Below are 24790 nucleotides of genomic sequence, written 5' to 3'. Positions count from 1 at the left end.
GGATTAAATATGATAATTTTTTGAATTAAGATGTTCATGCACAACTTAAACACTATAACATACCACAAAAATGTGTTAGCCCCGAGGCATCGGGTATTGTCCATAAAAGCATCGCATGGAATTGAAATTGTCTTTGTCCTATTGGTCTAGAGACGTCATACATAGTGACACCATTCCATAACTCCAGCAACTCGTCGATAAGAGGCTCGATATATACATTCATATCTTTTACTTGGTACTTACCTAATCGAATGAACAAAAACATTACATAATTATTATGACCATTTTACTGCAATAATTATAATTAAATTTAGACGACTATATTTAAATGATAAAATACCTGGAACAATCATTGCCAACATTATGTGCTCCCTCTTTATTGACATCCATGGAGGAATGTTATTGTTGATAACAAAAACAGGCCACACTGAGTAAACAGATCTCATCTCTCGAAATGGATTGACACCGTTCGCTGCCAATGAAAGCCTGAGATTACGAGGTTCTTCTTTAAAGTGTGGCCACTTTTCCTCTATATCCATAAATGTTGAACCATCCGCAGGCATTCGAATAATGTCATCTCGACTTCTATTGCGTGCATGGTAATCCATAAATTGTGTCAAGCTAGTGCACTTGAATAATCATTGCATACGTGGAATAATGGGAATATAGCGAAGAACCTTGCGAGGAACCCTTTTTGTTATTTGATCTGTTCGATATCTACTGATATGACATTATGGGCATTCAGTTTGAAATTCATGTTGTTTGTGATATATAATATGATCATTGGGACAAGCATCTATTGCTTGATACTCCTTTCCAATATCTTTCATAACGGTAGATAATTCTCAGTATGAGGGAGGTAGAATATTTGATGGTGGTAACAAAAACTCACCTATCAATCTACAGCAAAAAAATATAATTTGTTATAATAAAGAATATTAATGGTACAGCATGATTCACAGTTTATTATGACATATATGACATACCTTAACATACGTGACATTGTTATGTTGGATAAACCATTCATAACCTTCAAGTTCACCAACAACAATATAGCGGAGAGAAGAGTTGCCTGCGAGCCTTTGTAAAGGGCCTCAGATGCCTTCTCAAGTAGAGGGACATCATGAACAACATCAAGGTCATCTTCATCATCATGATCAGTTGCGCGAGTACTAAATGAGTCATGGATCAATGTATTTGTACCATCATCTTCAATTGTGTTTTCTGGCTCATGCTCGTCATCTTCCATGGGATCATTATCTTCAGCTTCAATATTCACACCTCCATGTTCATCCACTTCGAAAACCATATTCTCAGGGTTGTGTTGATCCATACCATGTGCTCTAGGGTGCTCGACCTATATAAAATTGATAAACATAAATAAACCGTGATCACAATCTCATCATCGCGTGATTTATTATGTATATAAATTATCAAAATGATATAATGAAAAAATTACAAATGGATGATAATCATGTCCACCTTCAATGTGACCATGCAGCCTACAACTTTAACCCCTTACAAATTTTGCACGGACAATAACATTTTCCATCGCCTTTTCTTTTCAAGTTAGACCACTATCTAGCAATTGTCTCCTTATTTTGTTGTTTGTTGATATTGTCTGACATGGTCTTTCTTCACAGGCAAGAAAATAGAAATTATCATCATTGAACAAAGCATCTTATTGAATTTAGATTTCTAGTTTGCTTATGGTACATCACACAACATGGATAACAAGAAATACTCAATAAATAAAAGGATTCATTGATCTAGTATTATCACAATCTGCACTTGGCCTTCAATATTTTCTCCTCCTAACACTGTTTATCCATTACCTGTCAAGTACAGAACTCTAAAACCTGTGGCTATTAAAATACATAAGACAACATTGTAGCATCTTATAATCATCTGTTATAAAACCAAAGCACTTGGGAGTGATTCTTTTGTTTGTCATAGTCCAGGAAAATGGTGTCTACTGGAGCCTTGAATAACTGACTAGAAAGATTTTTAATTCCTTTTCTTTTTCCTTCTGATTTTTTCACTGTCACTTCCATCCTTCGAGTCAGATGTCCTCGCCCTTTTCTTTCTTCTTGTTTTTCCATACTCATTGTCATTCTTTGAATTATTTTTCTTTCTTGGTGACTCCTTACCACTCTCACTGTCAGTTTCACTCTCAGAATCTGAGTCTGATGTATCAAAATCTGACAAACCTAATGAACTTGAAGAATCATCATTAGAGGTAGATTCATCTGACTCAAGAATAGACTTTTGTTGCTGCATTACAAGCCTTGGCATATTCTTCAAATACTCATGTAAACTCTCAGTGATATCACCAAGACCAATAGAAGTAAACAAATTGATAGCAAACCATGAATTTTTGGGATTGTCCTTTGGAGAAATTGAATCAAAAGACTCCTGCATTGTTGGATCGTTCAACCTTTCATTAAGCAACAATACACCAAGCTGCTCTGCCAGCTCCTGCAAGAGAATCTTTATAAAAATAAGAGAAGAAGAAGTAGTATCTTCCTCTGTTAGACATATATAAGCAAGATAATGCCATGGAAGAGCATCTGTGCCAAGTAAGTGGGCCAAAAACTTTGCAACATTATGCAGTTTATTTGTTTCCAGTATATGTATTATAGAATATTGTTGTACAAAACACTTATCAAAAAATTCCTCATAAATTTTATTGATCATACAGAATCTTTGCCCAAGAAGACCATAATAATGAAGGTATGTTCTCTCTTGACCAGGTTCAAGCTTGATCTTTAGTAGCTTATGACCAGCTTCCTCAAAATTAACACTAAACATGATTGTCAAATAAATTGAATGTCTTAAATTGACCAAGTTTGTCTCTGTCTCATCCTGTATTCTTAGTGCTTCCTCACTTTCCTCTTCATCATCATCATCATCATCTGAATCATCACCTGAATCATTCTCCCCTTCTGCTTCATCTAAAGAAGCATCTCCAAGGATATCTTTCTTCAGTTTTTCATAGGTTGCCTCATGCTCTAAGAAATCAAGATCTGGCTTGAAAACATCCAAACCAGCTTCTTGATCAAGTTCATCTTCTAGGAAAACTTCTTGTGTTAACTGATCTGGATGCACAGCTGGATGACCCTCGAACTTAGCTTTGCAAATTGCAAAAAGGCCTTCAATTAAAAATTGTACTCGTTTGTCAATTTCCCCCTCATGGAGAATACCTCTAAATCTTTCAAAAATCCCATAGAGACCTTTGGGTGAAAGGTCTTGCAACAAAGAACCACATTCTTTCATGAACCCAACAGCAACCTCTACACAGTCATATGTGGGGTTCTCTAGTAAAAGGGTGAGAAGTTCCAAGGCAATGATCTCATGTGCAACTTGTTGATTCACTACATGAGCTATGAATTTGGCTGCTGCTATCAACATGTGCTTGTCATTGCGTTTGTATGCCCTCTTAAGCTGCAAAAGCAGATTGCCAACTTTAGGAAATTTTGTATTTATCACAACAACCAACGCAGCAAAAACATTTGTAAATCCAGGGGATGCCATTTGGGATTTCATACAAGACCTACAAAATAGACCCCTCCCATGGATGAGATTCTCTGCAAACAACTCTAGAATGATGTTCTTGATGTTAGATGCATTTACCTTATTTACTAACCCATTGATACTCTTCCGAAGGGCATCCCATGTCATGCGTTGGTATTCCACACTACTCTTGTCTTCCATATCTTTCATCATTTGAGCCAGCTTAAATGGGGGAATGTAAACACCCCCACTTCTTCCAACACCCTTCTCAGCTCCTCTTACACCACCTTCAACATTCCCATTCTGAGATGGAGCAGACAAAACACCAAAAAAATTCACTTCCACTGCCTCTTTGTCCCTCTTGTTTCCAAAAGCCCCTTTACCACTTAATTCGTGCTTATTTCTGTACATAAACCCATCAGGAAGCATGAGTTTTTGCATATAATCTCGCCCAAATATTTTACAGTTATTTTTCATCAAGATTCCCTCAGGAGCTGGCAAATCCTGCTTCCATACTTTAATTATGTTTTCTCAAAGGACAATCCTAAAAATCCATGCATTGCAAACAACTTTTTACACCTTTGTTGGTTGTGGTGGCATCACAAAGAGTTTACATCAATAAATGAAGAACATGCCAATGTTTTTAATGCAACAGTAGAAGTCTATCTCTTATTCAATATCTCTAGTGAAACCCCCATGATCTTTTGTTGGAGTAGAGTTTGTTATATTCTAGAAAGGGTCTTGTCCTTTGATAATGGGATATTCATCTACCTCAAGAAATAACTATTCTTTTCTCCAACAAGAAGTGGAACTAAATGAAGATCTAGCACCATGAAATGAATCCTTAAAAGGATTACTATAGTTAGTTTTGGTAGATAATGATCTGAGTAAAATACTAGTGTGGCTTTAGGAAACATTATGTACTAGCTTAGCATACTCTAACAACTTTGGTGCGACAAGCTACATCCAATTAAGTCTCCATCGGTATCTCTATTGTGTTTATGAATTGGGATTCAATGTACTCTTTTTTTACACAAATTTTACTTTCAACTGAGGAGGTTTGTATGTACTTACTTGTCTTTCTATTGTATCCCTATTTCAATAATTTCTTCTATCAACAAATCATTTGTTGTAAGTTGTACAAGTGGAAGCTTGAACATGCCTTCCATGCTAGCCTTGTTGATACGTTCAATGCCATCTGATGCAACAAATCTTTAGAACTCCACTATTTCATTGAAGAGTGAGTAGTAGGGACAATCTAGGACACTTACAGATGTTTTGCAAGAGAGATAAATAGACCTAAATATTATGGCTTAATAATGATCAATAGGTAAACAGATAAGAAACTCTCAATATCAAAATGACTTTCTGAATTGTCTTTACTAGAAATGGATAGATCTACTAATAATGGCTTTATGACTGTATGTCAACTTTAGACTCAATCCAAGAAGAGCTAGAACTAATATGCGATATCTAGATTTATGATCTCTATAATATAACAATCCCATAATTATGTTTCCACGCATCTATACCACAACACAAACATCATGCTAGTGTTCAGCCATAGCAATTGATATCCTAATTATAGAATGTGAAATATGCACATAACTATGAATAAAGATTAAGAAAAACAAAGAAAGATGCTTATTGCAAACATAAATGACTAATGGACAAGAATTGAATTCATTGTAGATAGTTTTGAATATCAAATTCACTTATTTGTGTGCATTTAGTAACTCATGTACTTGTGGCCAACCATTTATCTCTTTCATAAATTAAACACTTATTAATAAGATTAAATGGCTGAGTAATTATGTTTTAGTTGAAATTGAAAATAAAATATTTTATTTCAGGACAGCTCACACTATTACCCTATCATATTTTAGACTCTCGGTTTTGTTAGTAGTGGTTTGATGTCTTTGGAGCTGATCATTGCATTTCTTTAGTTACGTTTGCCAGCGTACTCCCAGCCTGTGCCAAAATGGGAGCTTTGGAACAGGGTATGAACATCCATCAAAGCATAAAAGATAGAGGAATTTTTTCAGATGTAGTTGCAACTGCACAAAATGGATTTGTTGAGAAGGCTTTAGAAACTTTCAAGCAAATGCAATCGGCAGGTGTAAAGCCAAATTCCACGACCATTGCTACTATCCTCCCTGCATGTGCCAAAATGGGAGATTTGGAAAAGGGTATGGACATTCATCGAAGCATAAAGGATAGAGAAATTTTGTCAGATGTTGTAGTTGTAACTACCTCAGTAGACATGTATGCAAAATGTGGAAGCATAGACAAGGCATGTGAACTATTTGATAGAATGCCTGAAAGAAATGTTGTCTCGTGGACTGCAATGATTGTTGGATATGCACAAAATGGATTTGTCGAAAAGGCTTTAGACACTTTCAAGCAAATGAAATTGGAAGGCATAAAGCCAAATTCCACAACCTTTGCCAGCATCCTCCCTGCCTGTGCAAAAATGGGAGCTTTGGAACAGGGTATGGACATCCATCAAAGCATAACAGATAGAGGAATTTTGTTAGGTGTTGTACTTGCAAATGCCCTGCTTGACATGAATGCAAAATGTGGAAACATGGACAAGGCTCGTGAATTGTTTGATACAATGCTGCAAAGAGATGTGATCTCATGTGAACAATCAACACGCGCATATACGGGAGGAAGGGATTGTTGATACAAAATTGAACGCTCACTCCTCAATCACAGTTCTATGGTTTTATGGGATTAAACTAGGACAATTAACCACCACATGTATATTTTTTGCAACATGAAATTAAAAACTAGGGCAATTTGAATCTACCTCCTGCGTGGGATTGCCTTCGACGCAAGTTTGATGTTCTTGGGGGTTGAAGTCGCCACGAACGCCTACGCGGGATTGCAATTCACAAATGAATTCCCCGCCTCTTTTTTTATTTTGTAATGGCCGCTGTCATCGAAATTACGATGAACTCGAGCACTTTTTTGAAAAAAAGAAAATTCTCATTGCTAATGCCTTCTTCGTAGAAACCAAATGGGTAATTGCCGTCGGAATTACGACGAATGCGGGCATTTTTTCAAAAAAAAATCAAATTTGGCCACAATATACCTTCTCCGTCGGAAACCTCAGTCAGAAATCTAGTCCAAATGTATTAGTGTATATCTTGTGCATATGATAGATGCAATCTTAATAGTTCAAATTTTATAATATTGGTTGTAAGCCACCCTCCGATAGTGAGCCATTATATTTTGGGCAATGAAACTAAGGCTTTGGTTTATTCATCTTTCTTATCCCTCCCTTTTCCCTTTCATTCTCTATTCTAATCCATTTCAAGAGCACACCCGTGTTCTTAACCCACATTTCCTCTCGAGCGGGCATACCACGGCTTCCTCATCGTCCTTTCTCAACTCACCAATGATTGGGGCATCATGCTACTAGTCCCTATCTTTTTCTATCAACTAGATTTTATTCTTCTTTGACATAACATCACTTCATGATGCTATATCAAAGAGGGGCAAAGGTAGACACATAAAATTGAGTAAATTAATATTTAATTAATTATGTCTTTTTTGCATGATTAATTTAATTAATCATATTAGCCTAACATTTCCTTCTAATTAATTAAATTTATTTAATTAATATCCCCTTTTCACTTCTTCCAAATATTGATTTATTTCAATGAATCAAACTCACCTTTATGGAATATTCCATTTTTATCCCTAATCCGAATTAGCTAAATTAATCCATGATTAATTAGGCTAACTTCGTGATTCCTACAAACCTATCATCTAATCCCCTCATTATCCTAATTAATCCAAAGCCTAACCAATGTTAGTATTTATTCAAATTAAAAATACTACACATCTACCCAAACCCACATGTGACTCACAAGTCACTTCACATGTCCACATCACCTTTGACCAAGGGGTTCTCACACATGTGTGAGGATGCTCTTCCCCATAGAGCCACCCTACTCTTTCCCCTTTTGGCCCGTGTGTCATAAACTCTCTTCCACTAGCCCTTACACCTTTCCACAAGTATTTCCACTTGTCACCTCTTGGACATCCCAAGATTTGCTCACACATGTGTGAGCACACTTACCCTTGCACCCACTTCTCCTTGTGACACTTGTCACAAGGCTAAGCCTTCAAACCTGGGACCATATTCCCTTACAATCTTAGCCCTTGATCAATCTTCAATCTTGATCGTTGATTTCCAAGCCTCCAACTCTATAAATTGAAGCCCTTATCTCATATGAAGGATCCATTTTTTTAAGCATCCTCCTGCTGGCCTTTGATCTACTTTTTATCATATCATTATGCTGCCCTTTTATCCATAAATTATTGCAAACATGTTGTCCTCTTGACATCATAAGAATCTCCATAGTACCCTCATCATGCCCAAATCATAACCCACATAAACTTAGTTTGTTATGCTAGTTGAGAGCATTCCACACTTAACCCTACTCAATTCCCCACTCTTCATTTTACAGCCTCAAAGCAATGCGGTTCATGGAGATGAGGAGGACAAGGAAGACCAAAATGGCCTAGGGAGCATCATGAGTGAATTATTTCTTTATGTTCATGTTTCTCGTTTATGCTTTTTCATACTTTCTTGATATCATGCTTGAAATGTTTTTGGTTTGTTTATATATTGACTAACTTTACTAACCATTTTATGTTGATACAGGTTAATTAGTTTAACCAAATTTAAATCCCATTCCTCCTAATTAATTAATTCCCCAACCCATTTCCTCCTAATTAATTAACCTAGTTAATTAATCCCCTTTTTTCCATCTCATTTGATTAATTACCTTTAGTTAATTAATCCCCTTTTTGCCATCCAATTTGATTAATTATCTTTAATTAATTAAATATCCCTTTTCCCAAAACCCCCATGGATTAATTAATTTAATTAATTAATTAGACTCAAGTCCTATTTGAGCACATGGCTCCTACATTTTAACCACTTTCTTCCAAGCCTCCCCCCAATCCTATCCTAACCAACCCTATCCTTCCAACCCTATCATATCCTTGTCATCCTATCCTAGCCAACCTTATCCTATCCCTTCTAACCTCCCACACATGTGTGCACATTCTAAACAATATTCCCCATTTTGAGGAAAATATCATATTTTGGGTGGCCTTGCCAAAAATATACATGTGTCCCAAAGGACACATGTCTCTCTCTCCATGTTTGGGTGGCTTTTCCCAAAATGGACACATGTCATCCCTCTCTCTCCTAGTTGAGACACTTGTCCCTTTTTGGAGGACAAGTGTCTCCTCTTCACCTCCCCTTCCCTTCCTCATCTCTCCTATTTAATCCCCCTCATTTTAGACCAAATCATCCACCCTTTTTTAATCATACCGTCATTCTAATATTGAGGTGTATGATATATTGTGTTTTCTTGGTTAATTAGCTTTCTTTTTAGCCCTTAGTTTAGCATGCACATTTTTCATCGCACGACAGTGATACTTGAATTTGTTGTTGTTTTAACAATCTTACATGTAAGAAGAGTTTTTCTTCCTTGGAGACCAAAACCTTGTATTGGATTAGGACTAGGCCATTGACAAAACATAGCTTATGTAAGAACTGAAAATTCCTATTACACATATGAAGCAAAGGTTTATGAGCAAACAGAAACTGCAAATGTTTTCTATTGAGTATAAGATGTGTTACCACTGTGTACTAAAAATTTGAAAATGAAAAGTGAAATAAACTAAATAGAAATAACCTCGGTTATAATCTTAAAGGTACTAAGAATCAAAAAATAATAAGGAAAAATAGTGACGTCAAGACTTTACTCAAAGGTCTTATTTTCTATGGCATAATATCTATAGAGTAAAAGCATTTCTTTTGTTGGACTATCTTTAGAAGATTATAACATGGAGTTGGATTTTTAAAAAAGGTTTTGCTAGACTAGGTAGATTCTCTTTGTTTCATAAGAGGAAAAGAAACATTCATCTTCCTTTGTTATGTGATTAGGTTACCATAACTTGGAATCTTTTCCTTGAGTTTCTTCTAATTCTTTGTTGTACAATATGATAAACTAAGATTTTCTTATGAATATTAATTATTATTTTATTCTAATAGATGAATATGAGTATCATAGTTTTAAGAGGTGGCTTCAAATAAATAAGAGTTTTCAAGATAAAATAAATTTTATAGATATGTGGATTCTCACAATTCCAATAACAGTAACTTGAGACTCATCTCAAATACTTCACTGTTACCAAGAATAGCACACCAAGAAGAATGGGGCTAGTGAGAAGTGCAAAGGATATTCAAACATTAGGTGCAGACAGTATAGAAGAGGCAATGGATATTATCATTGTCATGCAAAGGCCTAGTCCCACAATAGATTCTGATGCCCTCCTAAATGGCAAAATGTTAGTTTAAGATCAAACAACACAAAACACACAAGACGTTAGAGTTAATCAATCAAAAACCAAACACATGAAGGCATTCCAAGAGAGATACTAAAAACACATGCTAATGAATCTAACTAAAGAAGTAAGACAATGAGATATCTCCAACTATCTCTCAGCATGATATTAGTTCCTTCTCCCTTGTTCCTCTCCTCTCCAAGTTCCAAAATAGTGTAGCTCTCAGCAACTTTTTGCACTATGGATGCTTATGGAGGATTGAGATTGTAGTATAGCTCCTAAACATGAAATGAAAAGCTAATAGTAATGCTAAAATGATGTATTTTTAACCAAAAGACAAAAGATTAGATTGTTTATGCTAAAATGCTCTCTAAAATGTCTATAGTCTAAATGCTTACAAGTTTTCAGGATCTGGATTATGAAGGAATGGGCTCTATTTATAGGAAAAAAGGAGCAATGGATGGCCAGGATTGAAAGGTTTAATCAAGGGTCAAGCTTGAAAGTTGGGGATCCATGTGCACAATTGGCACCAATAAAATAGTGACAAGTGTCAACACAGGATTGGGTTGAAAGAAGAGGTTGGAGGCATTAAAGGCCTGAGAAGACTTCATGGTTATCTAAAGGCTAAGGATCAAGCCTAAATTAGGATTACCCACTGGATTAGGAGTTAATCCAAGGATAAACCTTTGTGCAAATGATTAAGAGATAATCATGGTCAAAGCATTAATGACCTGATGAGACCCTTGGGTTGAGTAGAGGTTGAGTCAAAACAAATGTTTTAACCATGTGGGAGGGTTTGAGTTAACCATTAATGGTTATTGGAGACTTTGGGGATTAAGTGGTTGAAAGTTGGAAGCCTTTAATGGTTTTCAAAGACTTTGGGGTTTTTGGTGGTTGAAGGTTGAAAACCTTCAATGGTTATCCAAGACTTTGGGCCATTTGAGAAGTGACTCCATTTTGCTTATGAATGTGACAATAATTAGGGGATGGATTAGGCTAATTAGGAAGGGGTTAGAAGAATCTAGAAGGGGATTAGATTTTGCAAGTGGATTTGGTGGGTGAGGGAAAATAGGATTTTATTAAAATAAAAATTCATTTATTTCAAAATGTGTGCAAGTTGCATTTGTAGGAAAATGCAAGTGGGGGGGGATAATGATTTAAATAAATGTTAATTTATTTAAAAGAGGAAAAGGGGGATTTTAATTAAATAAATAGATTTTATTTATTTAATTGAATGGAATTTGATTTGATGAATTAATTAAAATAAATTGAATAATTTATTTAATTAATAGAAGAATGTTTGGGGATGAATTAATTAAATATTAATTTAATTAACTGATGGCTAGTGGATTTTTAATCAAATAAATATGAAATATTCATTTAATTAAGCTGGACAGATTTATGTGACTACAGATTCATTATGGTCTTTTGGGTTGTTGGAATAAAGTGGTGAAATCGAGTTCCACACAATGATAATGCAATCCCTTGATCAATTTATTCTTTTCAATTGAAATGGAACAAGAGAAAGAGTGGATGGATCTAGTTCAAATGAAAACCCACACCAAGCAGATGTAGCAGTGTGCTGATATTCTGAATAAGCTCATGTCACATAGATTTGGTTAGGTTTTTAATGTTCCTTGATCCTATTAAGTTGAATATCCTAGACTGTTTTCAAATGCAATGAAATATAATATTCTTGGTAATGATGTCCATCACGTAGACATTACTTGTAAATAACTGTATGGGAGAATCAAGTGTTGTTAAGACTAAGTTGGCAGGATCTGAAGTTTATAGAAAAACAACACAGCGCATCTAGCTCACAAATCAATGTTTTCAAGCAAATATATTCCTCCCAAAATCAAACTAAATCTAAGTTAAAATAAACCGGAGAGAAAACGTTATCATGATTAATACATTTTATTCTTACCGACTCATTAGGAAAGAAGGGTTAAATTAGGAAAAAAAATTGTTTCCATGTTCCTATCTACCTATATCAATTGTATCCACATCTAAACTCCACCAAATTCGATAAAAATCCATTATCTCGCCATATTCATGATAGAAGAAAACACACTACATAATCAAAAGCAATCTTAAATAAATAATGTTGGAACAAAAAAATATGTGTAAAAGGTACATATTCAAAACCTTCAAAGACTCAAAGATCCATTCCTTCAAGATAATCTTTGGATGTAAAGGTACTAGTAGGGGAGGTTGGAGATGCTAATGCCACTAAGATTGTGATTGCTAACTTCTGCCCACTAATGTAGTGACCTTCACCTAAGAAAAGGAACACATATTGGGTAAATTAGAAAAAGAAATACAATATAGTCGGAATTTGTAGAGAAGTGAGGCTGCATATAAACACTAATACATTTGGCCTAAAATTCCGACGGGGAAGGTATATTGTGACCAAATTTGATTTTTTTTTGAAAAAATGCCCGTATTCGTCGGAATTCCGACGATAATTCAACATTTGGTTTCGATGGAGAAGGAATTGGCAATGAAATTTGTGTTTTGTTTGAAAAAGTGTCCGTGTTCGTCGAAATTCTGACAACCACGGGCATTACTTCAAAAAAAAAAGACCAAGTCATTTGATAAACATTAATCCCGCCTCTTCGTCCCGTCAACCTTTGCCATATTCACAAAAAAATGGGCATTACAAGGAGGCAAACAGTTCTGGATTGCAATGCCGCCAAGATCCGGTTGAAGAAAAAGGGTAGGGTAATCAACCAATTCATTCACAGGATGTTTTCTTGAAGAAAAAATCATTATGTTTGTGACAATGTGTCGAATTTTCTTTATGTAGTGATGAAATTGTTTGAATTTTACATAGGAGGTTGCATTTGTGTTGGTTGATGATCAAGTTGTATCCTTCTTATAATGAATTTTACTGCTCATAATTTTTTTTTCCTAGTTTATATTCATTGCCTGATAGAAAAAGAGATAAATAAGATTGAATTGGATGGTGGATCAAATGAAATGATCAATTATTCTCTTTATAGGCATAACCTCTTAGGGTAGACCCTAATTAAGGAGTGGGATGACCTAAACCTGCATGATCAAATAGGGAAGAACCACAGATTATGTCACTCTTGTATCCGACATCCGCTGGAAGTGGCCTGAACGTAGTCTCTAGCTGAGGAGCTTACCTTGGGTATGGATGCTGGTATATATGGTTGTGACAGAAACTCCCTGTTGCAAGACCATGAGACCACTGTGTAGTGATCGAGTGCCAATTTTTGTCAGTGTTTTGGAAGGGAGGATAAGTGTGGTATAAAATGGAAGCTGAGAGGTATAAGGTTATGAGGTGTGGGTTAGGATAAGATAGGGAGGTAAGTGATGAAGGATGTAATGGTGAAAGAGTAATTTAAGATATGTTAGGGTTTGGAAGGTAGGAAAGTGAATGGGGGGAGATAAATGGATGTGAAGGATGGAATGGGGTTAGGTAGGTGAAGTAAAAGTAAATGTGTATGAGGTTAAGGTTTAGGATATGATGTAGGAAAGTGAAGGAGGTTAAGAGAGGGGATATGAAAGGTAGATGGAAGGTAATAATGATAGGAAGTGAGGTAAAGGTTATGAGGTGTGGGTTATAAAATAGGGTGTAGGAAATGGAAGGAAGGGTCATCCATGCCATAGTGCTTCAAGAGGAGAACATTCACATGAGGGACAAGAAGAGTCATATCACTTTGATAGTTTTCACCAAGATGAGTAGCCTGAGTATGGACCTCAAATCTTAAAAGCCTTATAAAATTTGATAGGTGCGACACGGGATAGGTTTTCACCCACAACAAAGACACCTCATGAGGATCCACTGGTAGTAGAGGAGCATATACTTGCATCTTGGGAGCTTATTAGGAGTTTGCCTTGAATTTGGGAACTACACATAGAGGAGATAAAAGATTGATCAATACACATTACCTGGCCTCATCATGCATAAATACAAGAGGTATAGACTATAGTAAGCACATATCATGAGCCAAAGGATCATATTCGAGAGTTGCTTCATCCCCAATCCTCTACATTTTTAAGATCCACAAATGGGGTTGAGGCTAAGCCTTGGTTACTTAGCTTGGACTTATGCTTTGGGTTGCATCTATATGTGAGCAACCTAAAGGCATAATTTGCAATGCAATTTTTGAGAGGACTTGCTTCCACCTTGTGGTACTGGGAGGATAAAATGCACCAACTCACATTGGAAACCCTCTCATGGGATACCATTTTGGAGTGCTTCAAAGTGTGTTCTATTTCAAAATATTTTTGACAGAGATGCATAGATGAGTTTCACAATTTACATAATGAGGTTTCATAGTGGCTCAACATGAGAGTTAGTTTTTGGAGTTCTTGTAGTTTGTAGATTACATTCAAGACAAGTTACTTGTCAATTATTTCATTAGGGGTGGAAAGCCCAAAATTTCAGTTTTCCTACACATGGCCAATCCAAATGACTTTACAGTTGCTATGGAAAAGTCTCTTATTGGAAAGGAGGTACATGGGAGGAAACAACAGGCATGAGAGAAGTTTGTAACCTTGATCAAGGAACTAAAGTGTCCATAGGCCTCCCCATCCTTCAAAGGAGAATTTAGACTTACTATAGGATTTCAAAGAAAAACCCAATAGTATCAATATTACGGACAAAGGTCTAGAGCATAGTAGGGGCCATAGGGTAGTCACATGTGACCATCATCGACACAAGGATATTTTAGGTATGAGAGACTATAGGGCTATCAAGCTAGGCTTTCTATGACGCAACAACCTTTTAGGGGAGAATCTAGTGGTTTTAGTAGTTAGGATCTTCTAATTATGGTGGGGCCTAGCCAACATAGGGTTATATGAGAGGCACATGTTATGTATATGTTAGTATCAGACAGAGAGTTCCCACAAGGTTTTAGAGTAGGTGGACACCATCCTAGGATGTCAAAGTAGATAGTTGATATGTGGGTCTTTACCCATCCAACCACTCAACATATACCACCATGGGTCTTTACCCTCCCAAACACCCAAAGGTCAAAGGAAGATTCATTGCTGCAACACTCACTTTTTGTGGCAGTCTCAAGCACTTAGGACAGTCGCTCCTTTCATGGCCATTCTTCTTCACACAACACTCTCTAACATTAATTATGATGATAGTGTACCTCCTTAAACCTTCCACCAACACCAAAGTCAATACCAAACTCTTTCCCAATCTCGCTAATGGACTAACTCAACTCACTGTCAAATTGTGACAGTTAATGCAAGGTTTAGGACAGTACTAATTAGGATCTTCTAATTATGGTGGGGCCTAGCCAACATAGGGTTATATGAGACAGGGGTAAGTTCAACAGTGATGTGTATTAGATTGTCATCAAAGTTTCCTGTTAGTGTTACTTTGTATCAGCATTAACCACTTATTGTCATTTCATTATAATCAGTTTGTTATTCCTTATAAGAATTTATAGTATTACCATAATTTGTATAACCTGAATCTAATTGTATTATGTATTCTTGAGATTATGTGCAGATATATATATTTATATGTTATGTCTGGAAATAACGTTATGTTATTTTAATGTTGTTTGAATAAATAGATAAAATTTACCTTCTTAACTTAATATGATATTAATTGTCATTGACTTGATTAAGAACATCTTAATTTATATTCAATGATGCACAAACCTAAATTTAAATATGTATATCATACTGGATGATATATACTCTAATGCTAACTCAGGAAATTCATGATTATACATACCTGACACTGAACTTGCCCTTGTCTTTATCCCTGCTGGCAGACTATCATTATTCATCTTGTATGCTCTCTAAACTTGGGCATTAAGGTTGTCCTATGCATTATCACATGACTATTTTTTCTTGTTCTTAGGGTTGCCTATTGCTCTAAACATGATTAGGCTTTTTCATTATGTTGACTACCACCTTTAATGTACTTCCATCATGAAGACTTATTACTATTGCCCTCTTTCACTGTCACAAGATGACTAAAATGTTTGCATAGGTGACTAGATCTATTCATGTGAGTTCTCTTCATAATATTGGTAATTGTCATACTTTGATCGTAAGGATACCACCTTACCTCTTTATGTCTTGACATGATTCTTTGTTCACATAGTTATATTTTTGTCATAAAAACTTGTTGCCTCATACCATTTGGATGATAAAAAAAACTTCTACAAGTTCCAATACCTTTGTCCTTGAACTGTCTTGGACTACATAACTACCAACTTGGCATTGTTCCCATATGCTTGTGGTGAATTTCTTTGTTATCCTTGGACATACTTGCTATGATTTGTATTATTGATCTTTGTTTTTCATTTATATTAAACTTCTTTTGATTGGCTCCACTTTCTCCTAAATCTCAATCGTCGCCCTTTGATAATTTCTTTGCCAAAAAGAGATCTCAAAATCTATCATTGGACTGTCTTTTGATGTTGTGACTACTCTGAGATTCATGCTTATATTCTTGTGTTCCTAAGAATATCATATTCTCCATTATTGGTTCTTTATACAAACCTATATCTTTTATCATTGGCAATGGTTTGCATGCATTCATAGGAATTCAGGGCCAAGAACAAATCTCTACTCCTTGGTGTCAATGAAATCCCTCTAAGCATGTGTTTTCTTCATCTCTAAAACTTTTCTTTCCACCCCTGTTGTCTGTAGCACTTCAGACCTATAAATTAGGCATGAGCTTTTAATCTCTATGTTTGGCTGCTATAAAACTTCTATTTGGATTGTAACATTTGTTGCTCCATCTATTTTTTATCATCTTCCCATTGTTCTACTCAATATCGTCTACCTAATGGCTGATATCTATGTGGTTTCTATGACTATTAACCCTTGGGGGTTGTCATCATATCTCTGCAAACATCTTATTTTGGCCCTCCTTATGTAATATTCACAAATTACGATCTCTCCTAAGTAATTGATAACGATTATATATTTATCAATAAACAATCTAATTTGAATGCAAATACTTTTTCCTTTGCAATGTAAGGTGTTGGCTTTGGGTTGAAATCCTACCTCAATCTCTGATCTTGGTTGAAAACTCTTCTTAACTTGCTCTTTCACTACTCGTTGAATCTTTGGGACTATCGTTTATATGCATGATTCTTCACGTGGTTCAGATTATTGCATTTTTGTGGCTTCTTTGGTGGTTCAGTAGGTGTATAAGGGTTTACACGCAACTTTTTTTTAGTAGTTAAACTCATTTTCACAATGAAGGAGCCCAAACAGGAAGAAAAGTTGACATGAACACAAAGATACCCTGAATGCCACGTGAAATGATGATGATAATGGATTTTAATAACGTCCATGAGGCCAAAGCAACCCATGGGACCCACAGACAACACACACCCTATAAAATCAAGGCATTATGACTTTAAACAACATGTAACCTCTTCTCAAGATCTGCTCTTCTTCAGTGAATTTTAATTAGCAAACTTAACATTTTTTTGAGTTTTGTTTCCTCAAAAAGCCTGTTTAAATTATTTATTTTCAAAATATCTTCATAAATGTCACTATATGTCGAGCATTTCATGACAAAATGTCATTCCATCTCTATTGCTCCAGTGTTACAAAATAGGCACGTTTTTTTATCCCATTCTTCTTTAGGCACATAAGGGATATAAATAATGGAAGAAAGAGATACGTGGGGGGGAAAGAGGTTTAGGATGTGGGTTGTAGAAGGGGTTGGAGTTAGGATATGTTGGAGAATGAAGTGGAGTGGGAGATATAAGGGGGTAATGAAAGGGTAAAGGGGATGTAGGTTATAATGGGAGTTATGAGGGGCAAGGAAAAAGGGTAAGGGGGTAGGGTGGTCGGTTAGGATAGGGATAGGATATGGGTAGGCTAGGATGGGGGTAGGTGATAAGATGGAAAGGGTAGGTTAATAGGTGTGTGATAGAGGTAAGCTTAGGGAAATAAAGGAAGTAAGGCTTATGGGATGTGGGTTAGAATAGGTGATTTTAGGGGAATGAAGGGGTAAAGGGGTAGGTATTGTGGAGGGGAGTGTGACATATAAGGTATGAGGGGAAGGGAGATGCTAGGATAGAATAGGGATAGGGGTAAGGTGGAAAATAATTTAGTGGAGGGAGGTGAGGGTGTAAGATGGAAGGGTAGGTTTAAGTTAAGATGTGAAGGAGGTTAAGGCATGGGGTATGAAAGGTGGTTAAAGGATATAGGATAGGAAGGTAGGTGAGTTAGAAGGTATGGTAAATGGAAGTGAAGAGTGTTAGGGGAGGTTGAAATGGGAGTGATTGGGTTTGGGCACCCACTGACAGGATCGACAGAAGTGGAAGGGATTATGCCTTGGATGGACAAAGGGAATGTTAAACCTCACTTCATTTCAAAGAGAAAGACTTGGCCAACTCCTACGCAACTATGAACAAAAGGTTAACAACAAAGACTCGACAACAACCAACTAAGATAAGACAACTAACCTAGAAAGTGAAAAAGTGTGTTTTAATTGGTGAAGATTGGGAATAGTGTGTTTTGGTGAAGAAACATGATGTGAGAAGTTTGATGCAAAGGCAAGGGTAGAACTCAGTATTTCATATTACGATAGCAACCACATTGATTAGGAAAGCCAAATAAGGTCTACACAAGGGCAGCATTAGTCATGTAAGTATGCATGAGCATGGGAATGGATAGTTACTTTCCTTTTAGAATAACTTGTGTCTGTGACTCTCTATAGCTTGGGTCTATGACTAACTTGGGTCTATGACTCTCAATGGGCATATCACCTTCTCTAAATCACCACAAAGCCATTAGATATGTTTTGAGATGAAAAAGAAGAGTTAAATGGTTTTGGTTCAATTTGCATAATTTCTATGTTCAAGTAATTTAATTTGGTATATTATACTGAAACATGATTTCATAACTAACATTTCAACTTCTATATAACTAGTTCTATAGCCTGATTTTTTTGCCTGTGAAGAAAGACTATGTCAGACAATATCAGCGAACAACAAAATAAGGAGACAATTGTTAGATTGTGGTCTAACTTGAAAAGAAAAGGTGATGGAAAATGTTATTGTCCCTGCAAAATTTGTAAGGCGTTAAAGACTAGAAGACTTCTAATCAAAATGGCTAAGAAACATTGTAGGCTGCATGGTCACATTGAAGGTGGACATGATTATCATCCATTGGTAAGTTTTTCATTATATCATTTTAACAATTTATATACATAAGAAATCACTTGATGATGAGGTCATGATCATGTTTTATTTATGTTTATCAATTTTATATAGGTCGAGCACCCCGAAGCACATGATATGGATCAACACAACTCGGAGAATATGGTTTTCTAAGTGGAGGAACATGGAGGTGTGAATATCAAAGCTGAAGATAATGATCCCATGGAAGATGACGATCATGAGCCACAAAACACAATTGAAGATTATGGTACAAATACATTGATCCACGACACATTTAGTATTGGCGCAGCTGATCATGATGATGAAGATGACCTTGATGTTGTTCATGATGTCCCTCTACTTGAGAAGGCATCTGAGGCCCTTTACGAAGGCTCCCAAACAACTCTTCTCTTTGTTGTATTGTTGTTGGTGAAATTGAAGGTTATGAATGGTTTATCCAACATAACAATCTCGCATATGTTAAGGTATGTCATCTATGTCATAATAAATGGTGAATCATGTTGTACCATTAATATTCTTTATATTAACAAATTATATTTTTTTGTTGTAGATTGATAGGTGAGTTTTTGTTACCTCCATCAAATATTCTACCTCGCTCATACCAAGAATTATCTGCCATTATGAAAGATATTGGAATGGAGTATCACGCAATAGATCCTTGTCCCAAGGATCATATTATATATCACAAACAACATGAATTTCGAACTGAATGCCCTGAATGTCATATCAATAGATATCGAACAGATCAAATAACAAAAAGGGTTCCTCGCAAGGTTCTTTGCTATATTCCCATTATTCCACGTATGCAACGATTATTCAAGTGCACTAGCTTGGCACAATTTATGGATTACCATGCACGCAATAGAAGTCAAGATGACATTATTTGAATGCCTGTGGATGGTTCAGCATTTATGGACATAGAGGAAAAGTGGTCATACTTTAAAGAAGAACCTCGTAATCTCAGGCATTCATTGGCAGCAGACGGTGTCAATCCATTTGGAGATATGAGATCTGTTTACTTAGTGTGGCTTGTTTTTGTTATCAATAATAACATTCCTCCATGGATGTCAATAAAGAGGGAGCACATAATGTTGGAAATGATTGTTCCGGGTATTTTATCATTTAAATATAGTCGTCTATATTTAATTATAAATATTGTAGTAAAATGGTCATAATAATTATGTAATGTTTTTGTTCATTCGATTAGGTAAGTACCAAGTTAAAGATATGAATGTATATGTTGAGCCTCTTATCGATGAGTTGTTGGAGTTATGGAATGGTATCACTATGTATGACGTCTCTAGACCAATAGGACAAAGACAATTTCAATTCCATGTGATGCTTGTATAGACAATACACGATGCCCCAGGGCTAACACATTTTTGTGGTATGTTATAGTGTTCAAGTTGCGCATGATAATTATAATTAAAAAAATAATTCCGACGGCAACTAAACTTTGCACCAACGGCCAAACCATCGGACCAACACCATTCTCATCGGTGCAAAGTTTCTGGTTGTCGTCGAAATTTCGACACCAACTAAACAAACATCCGACGAGGATGTTGTATGTCTGACGGCACTTCCTTGTCAGACGTTCATCGATGCATATTACTGGGGGAGTGTCGGAATTCCGACAGCCTTCCGACGACATTTTTGACCAAAAGTGCGATCATGGCCATCATCGGAAGATTTCACGATGTCGTTGGAATTCTAACGTTCAATGGCATCGTCGGAAAGTCTGACGATGAGTTTACGACGGCTTCATTTGTCGACAGTCCGACAAAAAGTAGTCGAAATTCCGACGATTGGCCATCGAAAATTAGCCCCGAATGTACTAGTGAAAGTTGAAGACAATGAGGGTTTGTTCTACTTACCTTCCTATTGTAGAGGGAAGAAAACACTCGACTGCTTTGAGATGTCCCAGAAAAAATAAACCAGTACTAGTAGAATAATGCATCAAAGTGAAATAAATAATTGCATGTGGATAGTTATAAGATTTATGAAGATAACAATCTAAAAAGATTTGCTAAAAAAAGTTACTTTGTCATATGGAAAAAAAATTCCACATCTTGTCATTTCACAACTAACAAAATGATTCTTATTGATTTGAAATCATGTTAACATTTTTTTGTGGAATTTAAAAAAAACTTTCCAATCTATAAAACAAAATTAAGATAAAGCTTCTAACTTAATATAATTGTATTGTAAAATATAAAATAAAATACTAAAAAACAAATATGTGAATATGTAATATTTATAATTTTCTTCAAAAAATATAGCATATGATAGTATAATAGTATTATAATATAATATATTAGAGAAAAAACTTATGAGCACTTCATCTTATATAGTTAATAGCTTTTGAATAACTTATTATTATATATTAAAATGTTTATAATACTATATGTAAGAGAAATAAAATACAACAAATGTAATTTAATGTTTTTTATTGTTTTAAAACTTAGAATAAAACTTTAGAAAGTTAATATGTCAAATAACAGGAAAAAAAATGAATATGATAGAATAATAATATTATAATATAGTTTGGTACATCTCTAGGGACTAGTCTCGCCTCAACTTGCCCCATAATGGGAAACCTGTGCTGAGTCGCGGGGATACCTGGACTACCAAAAAAAAAAATTATAATATAATATATTATAGAAGATGTTTATGAATTCAACATTTTAAAATTAACAATATGTTCAAAGAAATAGGTCGGCTTATGACAATTGCAAATAATTTAACACTATTCACAAATAGTAGTACTATTGTCGATACATTACAAATATTTCAATTGTATTAGAGAAATACATGGAAAATTTGCCACAACAATTGACAAATGACAATCATCCTAATATTACTATACACTGAAAATGTCCAAGAGAATCAGAGATAAAAAAAAAAAAAAAATTATGATTTTAAATAAATAAAAAAGAATAAAAAATTATAAAAATCAACAAAATTTAATTCTCAATGCCTATCGACCAATGTTCTTAAATTTAATAAAATAAGGTGAATGCATTCTATGAACTAATAATAACAAGACTGCGTTGCAACATAGTTCCTACCAAATTCAAAGTAAAAAAATTAATAGGAGAATTGACATAAGATAGAGACAATTGATGTTATATTGAAAAAACCATTTCAATTAATGTTTGCAAAAAAATTTGGAGTAATGTTTCAATCTTAAAGAAGAAACACAAAATTTGTTCATGAGTCCTAGCAAAGATTGCAAAATTGATAACAGCAAAGAAAATGTTAAGTGTATCCAATAAACAAACTAGTAATTCCTAGGTTTAAATGTAGATATTAATTAAACTATTCAAATAATATAAACAAGATAAATTAAATAAAAATTAATTTTAGATTTGTACAGATGCATTTTAATTATTTTTAAATCAACCTCTTATACTTTTGTTCAACTCTCTTCCTCCCCAAGAAAAAGTATGAACTTTGCACCACTGCTAATTTTTCTCTCTCAATATAATCTGTTTTACTTCCATCTGATTTTAACTTGTTGGGTGTAGGTAATACTGGTGGGTCACAGTATGGCAGGCATGAGTTTGAGTTTAATGATGGAACAATTCCCAGAGACGATCAAAGCTGCTGTGTTTTTGACAGCATTCATGCCTCTCAGTGGGAGTTCTGCCATGGAAATGATAAGTGAGGTGCAGGCCAGAATTCAGTCATGGGGAGACACAGAGTTTGTTATGGGAGAGAACGGAATTCCCATATCCTTCAAGTTTGGCAATACTTTCTCAAGGCAAATCTTGTACCAAAATTGCCCAACTGAGGTAACAAGTATTATATCTTCTGCCATTGATTTTTATTTACTTGTATGTTATGAATGATTAATGTGGAGAAATGAAAGTGCAGGATGTTGCTCTAGGGGAATTGCTCCGGAGGAAGTTTCCAATAATCCAAGGAGAGGTGGCGTTTAGTGAGGAGAGATATGGAAGAGTCCCAAGAGTATATGTTGTGGCCAAGGATGATAAGGCCATTTGGGAAGAGTTGCAGAGGAAAATGATAGCTGGAAATCCTCCTGATAGAGTTTATGAAATGGAAGGCTCTGATCACAGTGCATTCTTTTGCTATCCTTCTCGTTTGGCTGCGATCCTGCATGAGATTTCATGCAGCTACCACTGAGTTTGCTCAGTGTGTATGACTGAAAGCCAGGAAAAAATGGGAGATGAAGGTTCTGTAGTCTTTGTCTTGCAAGTACTGCACCTTTTTCAGAGGAAGACTTGACTTGTTATAATTAACTTCCTCTATTTTATATTTATGATAGTATGTATTATTGTTTTTTAATCTCTTATGATAATGGTACTACATATCATTAAATATTAAAATATTATTGGTATCAGTTTGCAAAATCAATGGCATTCTGTCATTAGCTAGCATGTCCCAGCGTGCCCCATTACTGCTATACTATACTGTTTATACATTAGTCTAAATCAGTCTTGATGACTGAAATGTACCATTCTATATAAGCATTATTTCAAGTCAATGTTGTTCGATGGAGTTTTTTTTAGTCCTTTCACTCACCATCACCATCAATGTGTAATTTATGTTAGTCTCAACACTCCCAATACCAATAGTTAATTTTTTCAAGTTTTTAAATAGTACCTTAGATTCTGACATATTTTAATTTTTTTATGTGATTTAAGAGTTTATAGTTATTGTTTTCATTTTTAGATAGTTACAATGAATTAAGAGGGTTAGTAATACATGCAAAGTCTCATACATATTTTTTAAAAATAGAAATACATATATATATATATATATATAAATAAGATATTTTATGATAAAATATTAGCGCTCAAAAAATATCTTTGCACCTCATATCTACTAGTAGCCCACATAAAAATTAAAAATTAAAAATTAAAAAAAATAAAAAAATAAAAAAATAAAAAATAAAAGGTTTTGAATCAAATCGCAATGCAAATAATCTTTGATTCTCTTGATCATGTGATATTGATATGTTTTTCTCCATTCAAAGCTTTTTCTGCAATTCACTGTGGGATGATGTGATATGTCCATTGTATATGTTCCTCCTTTCCTTGTAATCAACTCTTGTGCAAGTATCGATTCATTGAAGATAATCATCGATGGAGACAAATGCAAATGCAAAGGGAAAGGGAGGGGCACACTTTGTGCTGGTTCATGGAGGATGTCATGGAGCCTGGTGTTGGTCTAAACTCCTCCCTCTCCTCACAAAGGCGGGCCATGATGCCACTGCAATAGATCTTGCTTCCTGTGGAATTCACTCACTGGAAGCCCATCAAATTCAAACATGGTCTGACATAAATCAACCCCTTATCCAATTGTTCAACTCTCTTCCTCCCCACCAAAAAGTATGATCTCTGCACCACTGCTAAACTTTTTATCTCAATACAATCTTAATACAAGTCCATCTGATTTCAATTTGTTGGGTGCAGGCAATATTGGTGGGTCATAGTATTGGAGGTATGAGTTTGAGCTCAATCATGGAGCGATTCCCAAACAAGATTAGAGTTGTTGTATGTAAGGCCTTCCCCAAACCAAGCTTTGATTTACTTAGTTGACCATGTTTGACCTATTAATAAATGCTTTATAATTCAATAGAATGGACTATGTTAGGCAGATAGGTTGTGAGAAAAATAATTGAACCAAGTTATAGAGTTATCGCACCTAGTGGTGTACTTTTGATGTGTTATGAAGTACAAATCCTAAAAGACCCATTGATTGGATAATCTTGATTTAACGTATGT

The 24790-nt window shown here is 35.2% G+C and overlaps 1 protein-coding gene across 1 annotated transcript in view; it reads left to right on the top strand.

Annotated features, from left to right (window-relative positions):
• Nucleotides 1-23186, top strand: part of LOC131051229 (methylesterase 1-like) — a 91657-nt gene extending 68471 nt beyond the window's left edge. The window contains exons 2-3 of the mRNA XM_059221936.1: nt 22568-22834; nt 22917-23186. Of these exons, the coding sequence (XP_059077919.1) occupies nt 22568-22834; nt 22917-23186 (537 nt within the window). The remainder of the gene's footprint in view (nt 1-22567; nt 22835-22916) is intronic.
• Nucleotides 23187-24790: the final 1604 nt, after the last annotated feature.

This window comes from Cryptomeria japonica, chromosome 6 (genome assembly GCF_030272615.1).
Source record: "Cryptomeria japonica chromosome 6, Sugi_1.0, whole genome shotgun sequence".
Lineage (NCBI taxonomy): Eukaryota > Viridiplantae > Streptophyta > Pinopsida > Cupressales > Cupressaceae > Cryptomeria > Cryptomeria japonica.
This window is presented reverse-complemented; position numbering and strand designations above follow the sequence as displayed.